General features: G+C 39.4%; 2 protein-coding genes across 4 annotated transcripts in view; one reads left to right on the top strand and one right to left on the bottom strand.

Annotated features, from left to right (window-relative positions):
• LOC117495749 (cAMP-specific 3',5'-cyclic phosphodiesterase 4C-like) overlaps positions 1-5,937 on the top strand; it is a 105,332-nt gene extending 99,395 nt beyond the window's left edge. For all 3 annotated transcript variants that reach the window (XM_034147240.1, XM_034147242.1, XM_034147241.1), the window contains 2 exons: positions 307-489; positions 1,201-5,937. In XM_034147240.1, the coding sequence (XP_034003131.1) occupies positions 307-489; positions 1,201-1,728 (711 nt within the window). In that variant the 3' untranslated portion in view covers positions 1,729-5,937. The remainder of the gene's footprint in view (positions 1-306; positions 490-1,200) is intronic.
• A 4-nt stretch (positions 5,938-5,941) lies between these two features.
• On the bottom strand, positions 5,942-12,362 carry LOC117495750 (gamma-interferon-inducible lysosomal thiol reductase-like). Its single transcript, XM_034147244.1, has 7 exons — positions 12,178-12,362; positions 9,726-9,914; positions 8,240-8,311; positions 8,070-8,159; positions 7,116-7,268; positions 6,418-6,486; positions 5,942-6,218 (listed from the first exon to the last, which is right to left on the bottom strand). Exons 1-7 carry the CDS (start codon positions 12,316-12,318, stop codon positions 6,159-6,161), a joined length of 774 nt encoding a protein of 257 aa, XP_034003135.1. The 5' UTR covers positions 12,319-12,362; the 3' UTR covers positions 5,942-6,158.
• Positions 12,363-13,289: the final 927 nt, after the last annotated feature.

The following is a 13,289-nucleotide window of genomic DNA, read 5'->3' as shown; positions in this document are numbered from 1 at the left end:
AGAACCTTATCACTTCACTAATCAAGGTTTGATCACAGCACCATCTCAAAAACTAAAGAGTTTATAATCTATTTTCTTTCCTTGTAAATTCTCATTTAAAACGTGAAGTTCAGAACGTTTTTTGATGGAAAATAACCCCTGACAACTACAATGGCTCTAATACGACTTTGTAGGACAGGGTTAAGATGTCTTTAGATAAAGTCAAAGAAATGCTCGTTATATTTCTGAAGTTATCACCCCTGTTTGTCCTGAGTCATTGTGGTGGAGGTTTGGAAAACAGAGTCTGACTGAGCCTCTCTCCTCCAGGTTCTGCAGAACATGGTCCACTGTGCCGACCTGAGCAACCCAACCAAACCGCTGGAGATCTACCGCCAGTGGACGGACCGCATCATGGAGGAGTTCTTCACCCAGGGAGACCGAGAGCGGGACAAAGGCATGGAGATCAGCCCCATGTGCGACAAACACAACGCCTCCGTAGAGAAGACCCAGGTAACGACGGAAATGTTTAAAACTTCAAGGAGTTAAAAATAAAAATTAGTGTTCATCTTTTTTTTGAATGAAGTCCTTTCAATCTTTTACATTTTGAACACATCATCGTTACCTGTGTTTATTGAATTTAAGTTATTCTTCTTTTTATTTTAAGTGTTCAAATGTAATAAGGATGCAGTTAGACATATTTTGAACTGTCCTATTTAATATATCAGGCATTTAAATACAGAACTCCATTGTTAATGTTTTACATATTAGTCAGGATATTGTTTCTCGGTATATCTTTGAATTACATTACCAAAAAAAAGATATTTGTTAATCATATGACGTTAATATAGGCGTTTGTCTCAACAAAACAGTTCGTGTTGAAATCACATCCTCTGTGTTTTTGACTGCCGGCAAGTTCAGCAGAAAACATGACAGGAGCAAATATCAAAGTTTTATCGCTTTTATTGTGCGGTGTGATGACAGTCACAATTATAAAAAATAAGAATGATAAAAGTCAGCAATGCGAATATTAATATAAATGGTAAGACATTCATAGTCATCCAAAATGTCCTTGAGGAACTGAAATCATCATTTTAGCATCCCTTTTCTTTAGTAAGCAGAATTTGAAACCGGCTTGCCTTTTTATTTAGTTTTACTCGTTGCACTCCTGTCATATTTGTGTGTTTATTATTTCTACTAATGATATATCATTTCTATGACCAGGTGGGCTTCATTGACTACGTTGTCCACCCTCTGTGGGAGACATGGGCGGACCTGGTGCACCCTGACGCTCAGGACATCCTGGACACCCTGGAGGACAACAGGGAGTGGTACCAGAGCATGATCCCCCGCAGCCCCTCGCCCACCAGCCCCGAGGAGCACCGCGTGGAGGCGCTGCCAGGAGCTGTGGAAGCGGGGGGGGCTGTCTCCTCAGGAGGGGACAAGTTCCAGTTTGAACTCACTCTGGAGGAGGAAGAGGAGGACGAGGAGGAGGTGGAGTCTGACCTGGAGAGCCCCCTGGAGGAGGAGTCAGGTGGGGAGCGGCAGCGGGACTCCTCCTCCCCCTCTCTGTCCCCAGACCCCCGCAGCAGGTACCGTCCCCCCTCGCCTCACCCGTCCCGGACCCTGGCTACCATGTCGGTGCGGAGCCCCCACATGACGCTGGCCTCCCCGGGACGGGAGGGGGCCGACAGGGACCGAGAACTGAGCCAGGAGGGGGAGGGGGTGGCGTGCCTTCGTATGGGGACGTAACAACCAGCACCACCTGCCCCCCCCCCCCCCCCGAGAGACAGGAGACGGGATGAGGAGAGGCAGGGGCGGGGCAGGCCTCTACCGCTAAAGTCTGTCAAATCACTACAGTCCCTTTACACTGGAGACACCCGCACAGAGGGACGTTCCCTCTCCTGTTTTATTTTATATTTCGACAAGATGAATCGTCTCAGCCTCTCTTTGGGTGCCTGATTGTGTCCGTCCTGCTTTGTTGTAGCTTCAGGTCGGAGTGTCCCAGACAAAGACTGCTGCATTTGAACCAGGAAGAAGAGTGAGTGGAGCCGAGGCGGGACACTCTAACATGAACAAAAGGTAAAAGGAAATGTCTTCCTCTAAAATAACTGATTGTGACATTCAGACACGAGAATGAGGACGCCGTGGTTTGACAGGGTCTTGGAAATATATTTTGCACCATAGTTTCGAATTTTAGGATATGGAATTACTGTTGGAATAAGTGAGTATGATTTCTTTGTTTGAGAATGATGTGAGAAATGAATTATTTTACCAAATACAGGATGTAGATGAGAGTAAGTCGAAGGACCTAAACCTCAGGGTATGAAGGGAAATCTAATGTAGCATGGATGTAGTGGGTTCCCCTCACCCTCGAACACATCTGTCTTTCCTGTTTGATTTACCTCCAAACTAGAGACACACCTGAGACTTTGTTTAACGGTGCGTCTCTGCATTGAATTAAAACCCTTTAATAGAGAATTTGGCAAATGAAGCAATCACATAGTATATATTTAAACCTGATTGTAGCAGCACAGAGATTGAACACTGAAGAAGACTGAACCCCAGTCTCGCCTGTTGAAGATGTAAAAGACACCACCTGTATAATTAGTTTGGGCTTTATTTTTTTACCTGAGGAGATTTTAAATGGTGTCATAGTTTTAGGGTTTCAAACTGTTCCTTGTTGTACATTTGTGCTGGTCTCGTCTGTGTTTATGTGCTTAAAAAGCATTTTTTATCAGGGTGCCTCCGGTCCACAGTAGCACTTTACTGTATCTGCCCTTCAGCTCTTCTCTTCAGTCATTCAAAGGGCTTCGTCCACTGCAGGCCGACTGAGGATCACACAGCACGTCTCTCCACAAGGCAGGGCAGGAACATCAGCGATTATCAACAATTTCACAAAATGACTGGACCAACGGCAAAATTCACAACCTTTTGGTGGTCTGAAAGTATAAGTATAAGAAGTAGGTAGTCTACTTTTTGCCTCAGTTTCTTAAGGAACTGAAAAAAGACAAATATAACAGGTGCAACTAAATGATATTCACACGGTTTGCACTTTTAAAGGCAAATGTATTACTGCAATGTTCTCTAAGTTTATCCTAGGTTCAAGATTTAAATCCAAAGCTGCCTTTTTGAAACAACAAAATATTGTCTCTGATGTAAGATTAGAAAGTGTTCCCACTTATGATCTGCTTAACTACAAATTATTATGATGTAGACAAAACATGTGAGAATAACCTTTCATTCATATTTGCCTGACAGCAGCCCAGAAACAGATGACGATGATTATTCTCACACTTTGAAGGATATTGTGTTATTTAAACAGTTTCCTTGTTGTGAGCAGATCCTATGAAAAGACTAAATGTTAGTTTCTCAATACTTTCCTCCTGCGGCTCTCAGCCCAGAGAGCATTTTTTTTAAATGTGTCATAAATATAAAATGTTTGTATTTAATTCTAATTTTTTTTAGCAAACATGACTATTGGACTTCTTTCATCTGATTAAACATGTATTAATATATATCAATATTATTATACAATTATTAATAATGATCTATTTATTTCCAACAGCAGGACAGTGGATCTAGGATTGATCTCAAATAAGCTAGTGCACATCTTCATAATGAAGCAATATGTCTCTCAGTGTAGCTCACTGATGTCTTTTAAATATTTCCTGCACAACAATAGAGGTCTATCGACAGCTGTTGCTTTTTTTATCTTTTCATGGGGGTTGTTGACAGTAACACAAATATGAAATATCATAAAATGAATCCAGTGATTGGGACATTTTGTTATTTCTACACCTCGAAATTAATATCATGCTGAAGATTGTTTATTTTCTGGAACCACACAAACAGATTAAGATTGTTTATTTGGATGCAATCTTTCCAGATAAGTCACCATACTGTTCCTTTCCTGCCCTGCGGACAAACTCTGATGAAGAGATCAGAAGTTGCTCACAGAAATTAATCAAACTAAACCGATTCTCATTTGATAGAAAGTGCCCGAATGGGATATGACTGTGTGCCATAAGTGTTGAAAACACACGATCACCTGCCAGCCTACGATGCTGTACATTTTTACACTAGAGATTTTAACCTGATGATTGTATCAAAGTCAATGACTTTATAGAGTTAGTTTTTACCAATGATACGTGTTACCAGTATTTAAAGCCGACCGTCTGTTAGATTTTGTGCAGCTCATGATCAGTCTGTGCAGCCCTGTCCTAACCAGATAGCTGCAACTTGAACATGTGTGTAGTTTCAGGAGTCGCTGAGGTAGAAAGACCAGGAAGCAGCACGCACTACACAGAGATATGATGCACTTCCTGGTCAGGCACTCGTAGAAAACAGTATTTCATTAAGTCAGCTAGTAAGCTTTACTGATCAGCCTTACATGTGATGTAGTGGTGGGAGCCTAAAGGACCATTATGCTGTTTTAACATGCCGAGCCAAAGCATCGTTTGATCTACAGATCTGAAAAAATCTAATAAAACTGCTCCATCCCGGGCTTTCGAAAATAATAAAATCTCAACAAATCGGAAGAAGTTATGAGGGTTGTCCCAGATAGTTTTATATTTAATTGACATCAACATTCATATTCTAAATCCAAATTAAAATGCTGCACATTCTTTAATCTGTATTCTGCTTAAAGCAGTTGCCCTTGGAAAGCTACTGTATAAAGATTAGGCTACAAGAATGTCATACGTAATTTTCATTTTTTTTTTTTTTAATTAGATCCAGTGGTGGCAGCGTAGCGTTGATTGAAACATTTACAATAACTCCAGAGTGTAAAGTCTAAAATAAAATGTATTTAAAAAAAGATGTTCTAAATAAATGTAGGCCTGATTATTAAAAGTAGCTCTGGTTCATTAAGCTCCCTCTCCCAGCTGTGGTTCATTAAGCTCCCTCTCCCAGCTGTGGCTCTTAGAACCAAGTGTCTTTAAACAGTGTGTGTGTGTGCAGTAAAGCCTTTCAACTCACACTGCTATTAAGTGATAGTTCCTGCTTCACATCGGTTTCAAAGCACAGTCTCAAGTTAGTTACATTTTTACTGAAATAAAAACAGGAGCTAAGACCAACAGAAATGTAGTCTTTAGTATTTTGTATAATGTTATGAAAAATATAAAAGAAAATTCCTTTAATGTAGTGCTTTCCTCTCTGTGACAGTAAAGAAACTGTCCGCTAGCTCTCCTGAAGCAAAGGAAGAGATACGTTTTGAAATATGCAATAAACTTAAACCCTGAGTAGTTAGCACAGTGACAGATCAGTTTAAGATGTTGTTCAAAGTTCCTCTATCTTCATGCAGAAAAGGCAAGTAAGTAAAGCTTTCTTTTTATAGTAGTTTTTAAACAGCTTCACACACATCCCAAAAAGAATCAATAAAGTAAAAACACTGTAATTTATGATGTAAAACAGAACGAAGACACAGCCCAAAAAATAGAAAGATGCCAAACGTACAAGTTCGGCATGGCATTTCTAACATGTAGGATTGCTGATTTTAAATATTCAACAGTAGATTTCAGATCTCAGTGATTGTTGGCGTTAGCTCGGCATGTTAGCTCGGCATGTTAGCTCGGCATGTTAGCACAGCAGTGGCTCTTTACAGGAAGACATCAGTGCCATTCAGTGTTAAATGTCTCTGTTGTTGTGTCGCGCTGATACTGCCAACATTAATGTTCATGCTGTCTGTTTTCTCAGCCTCTGTGTCGTGCAAACCTCTATAAAAAAAAGATATGTATTCTTCAAAAGTGTCTGTCGAGACAAAGTACTGTATCATAGGACATTTGATTTTATGTTCTGGAGCCTAAAGATCAAGTATACATTAAAACGTATACACCTGCCACTCCAATGTTTTCTTTTGTCAAAGAAAATAACTATTTTTGTTTCTCCTTCTAAGCCAAAAGACTCTCGGGAGTTCAGGGTGTTTTAAATGAAAATGCCAATAAATAATATGAAAATCCATCAATGCGTTTTAATCATTTTTTTGTTTATTATATGACTCAAAACGTTTTTTTCAAGTGGAAGAACTCTAAATTAAAGAACTATGGTACATGTCACACGCATTTATTCCACTTGCAAAATAAAACCACACTGCATGATCTCGCATCCACAGTTATCAACTATATTAAACATGATTTTGATGTCGTTTGGTACGTTATGCATGTTATTATTTGCCGTTGTGATCAGCAGAAGCTTCTGTTCAGTCTGACCGGAGCTCCGTTGCAGGCTGGAGGCTTCACACCCTGAAGACACAACACACAGGTTAATAACTGACAAATATTCAAACAAACAAAACCTGCATTTTAGTTCTGATACACATCGTCAGATTGAGCAGAACGACTCTCTCCCTCTTTGGCATCCTTTTATAAGCACTGATAGTAACCAAATGACCAAAGTAGAGTCACAGTAACAAGAAAACTATATAAATAATATAGTCCTTACTTTGTAGAGTTGGCAAACCAAGATAAAGAGGGACGACATTGCCTTGTCCTCGTTATCGTCTGTGTATTCCTGGAACACAAACCGTTTATGATCTTTAAATCAATTTAAAGCAGCTATACAGTACAGACACACATCCAGCAGTAGACTACAGTATCATGATTCTGAGTATTTTATAAGATAATTATTTGACCTTCAAATATAATGGAGAACATCCAAATTAGATTATAGCTGGGTCCAGAGAAATAATGGTACCATTTTAACCTCACAGCTTTTGAATATGTGCTGCAGAATTATTAACAACACATTCAGTAGAATGAATGTTCATTTATAAAATGTTCCTTTGGAATGAGTAAACTGTATTCAACCAGGGGGAAAACATGGGTTTTGTGACAGTTTCTCAATTTGAGAACAAACAGAGAACTTTAAGTAAAGTGTGCACATTCACTTATAACCACAAAAAGATGTATGGGGTTGAACATTGCAAAACAGTCCTTGCTAAACTAAACCTTTGAAATAGTTTGAGACAGAATCATCATCTCCTCTGCAGATCAGTCTTTATATTCGAGTAGTGACTAAAATATTCTGCCGAAATAATTAAAGTCTTATTCTACCTTTTCGGTCAAGAAAAGTGGAACTAAGAACTGTATTACTTTGTGGTAACACTTTGTATCCATCATTATTAGCCGTGTGCGTTTTACCCCATAGAAGGTGACCCAGGGGACGTGTGTGTGAGCGGGGCTCAGCGCTCTGGTCATGACAGCGTTGGCGTGCATCAGCTGGTTTCCCAGATCGCCCGTCACACAGGAGGAGACCCTCGCCCAGGAGACGGAGGGGGCGTACAGCTGGAGACACTGACACACACATTGAGAAACACATATATCCATAGATAAAAGCAGGCGTCTTAAAAAGGTTTAGATATGTTTTGAAACCACCGCCCATGCAGTTTTTGACACAGTAAAGTTAGCATGTGCAGACTAATTTACTTTTGTTGATGTTTTCTAAAAGGAACATTTCACTTAGCTTCTTACTATGGCTCCTGAAAAATCACACGTAAAAAAAAAAAGTAAAACAAATCACACAAAGATCGTTTTTCTTAAAAAAAATAAAAAAGTGACTGGTCTTCACTCATTAGTAAGCAAATTAGAGAAATATTATACTCTTGTAATAAAGTTTTTAGGTGGTAAAATTCTGAGGTATGCAAGCTTCACGAAGCAAAAATCTAGTGACTCCGATATTTATGTACAGAGAATCTGACCAGAGTCACTATTTACCAAAAAGTCTGTACTGCCTGAAATCCCTGAAGAGAATTGACTGGAACGCAGAGGAGCTGCATAGAAACATAGCTTTAAGGTTTTAAGAGCGGATTCAGCTTCTGTGTGACTTACAAAAGACATGTATGCATTCACAATGTCACCCGAGTGCTAGAAATGTACATTTATTTATTTTCCAAGCTACTTTATGATTCAACAATACACCATTGAACAAAATGATAGCACATTGGTTTAGTTTTACAGAGAGCTGGACATTCCTCCATGTTTTTACTGACAATTTCAGGGTCCAGAGTTTTATGAATGATAAAACCCTGCTTGTTCATCTGACAGCACCTTATGCCAACAAAAGACAAAGCTCGAGTTTATTCTGTAGATACTCACAGGCTGGGCAGCATTCAGGACATTTGCAGCAGACTCCATGCAGTAGATGATCTGAAAGGCTGAGTGTCCGGTTAAATGGATGATACAGGCCTGAGGAACACATCAATCAACCTCAGGTCAGCATGTTGCACCGTTAAAAAGTGACAGTGTGCGTAATGAAACATTCAAACCTCAATCATGTTCCCTCTGCATTCAGGCTCTCCATGCTGACAGGTGAAGGGAGAATTCACTGATGGAAGTTCCTAAAAGAAAAGTTTGAACTATTAGTCTGCATATGATTGCAGGCACGTGCACACAGACATCAAAGTGGGCTTGAGCCCCTGCCCTTTTTCTTCCTCCAGAGAAAGTGCCCTTTTTTTTTAAATAAATTAATATATATCTACTGCTGTTTGCGCACAGTTTCCCTTTCCAAAAATATATTGATTGAATACAAAATTAAGATATCAGGTCGGGAGATTAGACTGAAGTTCCGATGATCTCTCTCTACCCTCCCTCCCTCCCTCCCTCCACGTCTCGCGCACAGCGATGCGGACATCGGCAGTCACTTCAGACAGACAGGTAGCAGCACCTCCCACCTTTCAAGTCCCATGTTATGCCGGCTTTTCTTGGCTTATTTTGAAGGTGAGTGGTGATGAACAAATTACTAAACTGCCAGTGCCTCGAGTTTACAGCTAATTAGCCAAAAGACAAAAACAAATAGTTAACTAAGGTAAGCTACTATCTAATGGATAAGTTAGCTAAACCTTGAGCTAAGGCAATTTATCATGGGCATACAGGCTAATGTAGCCTGCTGTACTTAAGGGGAGACAGACACTAAAGGTGAATACAGTAAAATGAGTATCTAATAGCATCATCACAATCGCCACATTGATATGCAAATTAGGCGTTAACTAGTACACTAGTAATAAAGTACTATCTTATCTCTTATCTTAATTAAAATGCTCTAATTTGCATGCAGTGACCAAGGCATTGCAGGTGAAAAGGTTCAAACTAAAAACAAACATATCAGCGATATCACCTCACAACTTCCCCAGATAGTTACTTACGTCAAGTCAGTATTTTCCCCTGAAATGTTATGTTTAAATATGCAGATTAGCTTTAAATCTATCGATGAATTCAGACATGGTAGTAAAACAAACACCATTTATATATGTTTTTTGGAAGTTGTCTTTCCATTAGAGTGAAAGAAAACATGGAAGCAAAATAGACCAAAATAACTAAATGTACAAGTAGTGAAAAAACGATCTTTTAGCCTGTAATGTCCTGCCTTAAACAGTAACTTCATCATTTTGATTGTTGGCTGCTCATTTAATAACTATTCATTGTACTAGTTTGTTGTCTGCTCTTGTGCTTAGTGAATACTAAAGAAGACCATTGTCTCTGTGTTAACTGACTATTTTGTAGATTTCTGTTGAGTATTAAACAATTGCGTGAGTGTGAGGGTATTAAAATAAATTGGTCAGTAAGTCAGAGATGTGCAACGAGTCTATATTTAACTTTTTGTTTTAAAACATTTTTTTACAAATGATTATGGGAAGTGCCCTTTTTCTCACTAGTGCTCCCGCCCCCCAAAATGTCTGTGCACGTCCCTGTATGATTGTATTTATACAGTAGCTACAGTATTTACAGAGGACGAGGTCACGAGGATCAGGGTACCTTGGCGTTACCGTAGGGGACCAGAGTGACGGTCATGATGTCCTGCAGCATCAGCCAGGTGGGGAAGAGCTGCTGGGAGATGAAGCCTCTGCAGCCTGGACACAAGCTCTCATAGTACAGAGTGACGGACACAGGGGGAACAGCCTGGCTCGGTCTGGTAGCATTTAACTCCATACACTGCTTCTGAACCTGGAAACAGAAATAGATGGATTAAATGTATCAAATGTATAAAAGACATACAGCTTGTGATGATCTAGGCCAGGGGTCACCAACCTTTTTTAGGGTGAGGGCTATACTTTCAAAAAATAAAACAAGTCAGGGGCTACTTTTACTCCTCTTTTTTTTTTTTTTTTTGCAGTGTATATATATATATATATATTTAGCACATTTTAACATTATGATATGCTTACCTTTAACCTCTGTGTGCTGTTAGGGGCTGTGGGACCCGTTTTCAGTGTTTACTCAAATAACATGTATGCAATTTAATTATTTTAACCTGCTTTATTTGGGGGTGGACAGGCCTCACCTCCTCTAGGGGGGTCCTCACCTCCTCTAGGGGCATGCACCACCGGGAAGATTGTTTTTTAATGTTAAAGTGAAATGCATCAATCTGGAGCACTTTGAGCACAACATGAATTGATGGATACAGCTCTCAACACTCGGATGAAAGGGAGCTGTATACTTTTCAATAATCCAAACATCTTTAGAATATGATCACAACTAATAACAAATCATTTAAACTGGTTTATTCTTATCTTACCTAGTTAGCATTCTTTCCTTTTATTTATGCTTATTTTACTAATCACTCCCCTTTCAAACTGTTTTTTGTTTTTTTTACTGTCCTTTCTTACTTCATCTATATTAAATAGATAAAGGTGTGCTCTCCCTAGCTCTCTCCCTCCCTCCCTAGCTCTCTCGATCGCTCTCTCTCTCTCCTTATTTTGTATTCAATCAATATATTATTATATCAATATATGTCCAGAACGCAGCCGCCAGACTCCTCACCCACACCAAATCATGGCATCATATCACCCCGGTCCTCAAAGAACTTCACTGGCTCCCCGTTTCACACCGCATCCAACACAAACTCCTGGTACTCACCTACAAAGCCCTCCACCACCTGGCCCCCCCCCTACCTCACTGACCTCCTCATCCTCTACCAACCACCCCGGTCCCTCAGATCCACCTCAGCCGGTTTGCTTTCCATCCCCAAGGCCAAACTCCGGAGCTTTGGGGACAGAGCATTCTCTGTGGCAGCCCCGAAGCTCTGGAACTCCCTCCCCCAAGACCTCCGTGAGTCCGAGTCCCTCACCCTGTTCCAGTCCCGCCTCAAAACCCATTTCTTCAAATCTGTATACCCATAAGCCCACCCCCCCACCCCCCACTTCCTCCTGACTGCTTTCTGTTTTTTTTTTTTTTTTTTTTTTGTTTTCTCTGTTTTGTTTTTGTTTTGTTTTGTTGTTGTTTTGTTGCCTGTCCTTGTCTGTCTACCCTTCCCCAAATGTAAAGCGTCTTTGGGTTTAGAAAAGCGCTATATAAATAGAATTTATTATTATTATTATTATATTGAATTCTTTTACAATGGAAACTAATTCAACAGTATAGTTTTTTAACTAAAACATTTAAAGGTTGTTTGATTAACTGTTTACAGCTACTACTTGCTTTTCGAAGCCGTATTTTTAGGACCAATGAGCATATTGAACACGAGCCAAGGGCCTAATTTAAAAGATAATACTGTTTTGCTTTTCCCCTCCAACTTTAAACTGATTAAGCGTTTGTCCGGTCACATGAAGAACCACTGCTGTTCAATTTCTGAAGCATGACTCATTTAAATCACAGACAGGGAGTTTTCATGTTTATCACAATGCTGCTAAAAAACAATGTTACATCATATTTAAAACACGTTTATTAAATAAACCAGAATTCCCTTTTTCAAAGATTAGATGGAAAAAAGTTTTAGACTAAATCAACTATTTTCTCATTCATGAGATGAAGAAAAGTTGTTTGGTATTTCAAATATTGAGGACATTTACCGTTTTGAATTCTCACATACTATAAGATAATTAATACAGCAGGCCATCACGACCGAGAAGATGGAAAGTAAATAGTAAAACATATAGTTTGGCTGGTATGTTCCCATTTTATTCTAATAAACTATATATAAAAAGACACATCAAAGTTCAACAGCAAAAGAAGCAAAAATGAGAGAAGTACATCCCACTTACAGATAAATAACAGAAATATAGTAAAACATAAAAAAAACCCTCTCCATATTTAGCATTAATTGTATTTATTTATCTTCACATCATCATCTTCAAACATACAAACAACTTTTATTGTCTTATAATAGGACCATTCAGCTTTCTTTGTGTTACAATATCGAAGCATTTTATGCCATGACCCCATATGCTACGGGAATAAAATAGACAACTGTAAATATGGTTCTACTCACATTGCATGCTATTGCTATCTCCAGGGACCGACACCACTGTGAAGGTGGATAGCGGCAGGCCGGTTTAGGGTGAGACCCCTCGGAGCTTCCCAGGGAAGTACAGAGGAGTAAAAACCCAGGCAGCAGTCCTGGCAGCTTCATGTTGATCTGAGGAGTCTACAAACACAGAGCAGCAGAGCCCTTAAACTGCTAAGAGCCGCCCAGCCAATCATCCGCTGATTAGCGCCAGGTGTGAGCTACTGCTGCCTTCATGGAAACTCGGACAAAAGTAGCTGCTTCTGGCTCCATGAACAGGAGAGATAAACACATATTATCTTGGTTTTCTAAATGTAGGCCTATGGTTAATTGAAAAATTGAAAAAAATTAGCAAGGTGATACAGGGGGGAAAAACAAGATGTCATGAGGGCGTCTGTGACAATGAGCAAGACACGTTACACAAAATTGTTTAGGCATGTCTAATATTGAAGTGTATTTAAGTGGCTTTGTACAATATGGCGTCAGCTAAATAACATCTGATGTCATTTAAAAATAGGCATACTGGGTTTTATTCTTAATATTATAATGGTGATGTGTCGTATGAACAACATAACTATAATCATTTATATGAGAACAAAAGTCGAGTATAGGCTACTCACTTCTGCCCAAAGTTGACGCATGCGCTTCCAACCACAAGGACATGGTGTTGTTTCTGTTTTTTCCTGTCTATCTTCCTACACTGCTTTCCATTTGAGTAATAACAAGATACAGATATAAGAAGAATTTCCATTATACTCATCAGATAAACCATTAGCTGACAAACAAACCAACCTATCTTCCCACTTCCCAGCAACCTAGTGGTTTTTGCATTCGTTCAAAGGAAAAGTGGATGTGCTTTTATGGAAAACAATGCTGAATGTATTATATGATAGACTGATATGGAAAAGCATATGCAGAGACATGACCGATTTCTGCTTTTGCCATTTTCACGGATATTCCCAAAACACATATCTTCTCTGGTCAATTCCTGATGGTCTATTTTAGATTTGTCTCTAAAAAGCTGGTAAGATTTCTCCATTTCAACCTCTGTTCTTCTACTTATTTGCCTTTATTTACAGCCAAAGCCTAAACTAACA

The sequence above is a fragment of the Trematomus bernacchii genome, unplaced genomic scaffold (genome assembly GCF_902827165.1).
Source record: "Trematomus bernacchii unplaced genomic scaffold, fTreBer1.1, whole genome shotgun sequence".
Lineage (NCBI taxonomy): Eukaryota > Metazoa > Chordata > Actinopteri > Perciformes > Nototheniidae > Trematomus > Trematomus bernacchii.
This window is presented reverse-complemented; position numbering and strand designations above follow the sequence as displayed.

Excerpts from the sequence above, each read along its gene's own strand:
- LOC117495750 (XM_034147244.1), bottom strand. The coding sequence starts at position 12,318 with ATGAAGCTGCCAGGACTGCTGCCTGGGTTTTTACTCCTCTGTACTTCC. Across the intron at positions 8,312-9,725 it reads TCCCCTACGGTAACGCCAAG|GAACTTCCATCAGTGAATTC; the intron begins GTACCCTGATCC and ends CTTTTCTTTTAG. Across the intron at positions 7,269-8,069 it reads TCCTGAATGCTGCCCAGCCT|TGTCTCCAGCTGTACGCCCC; the intron begins GTGAGTATCTAC and ends TGTGTGTGTCAG.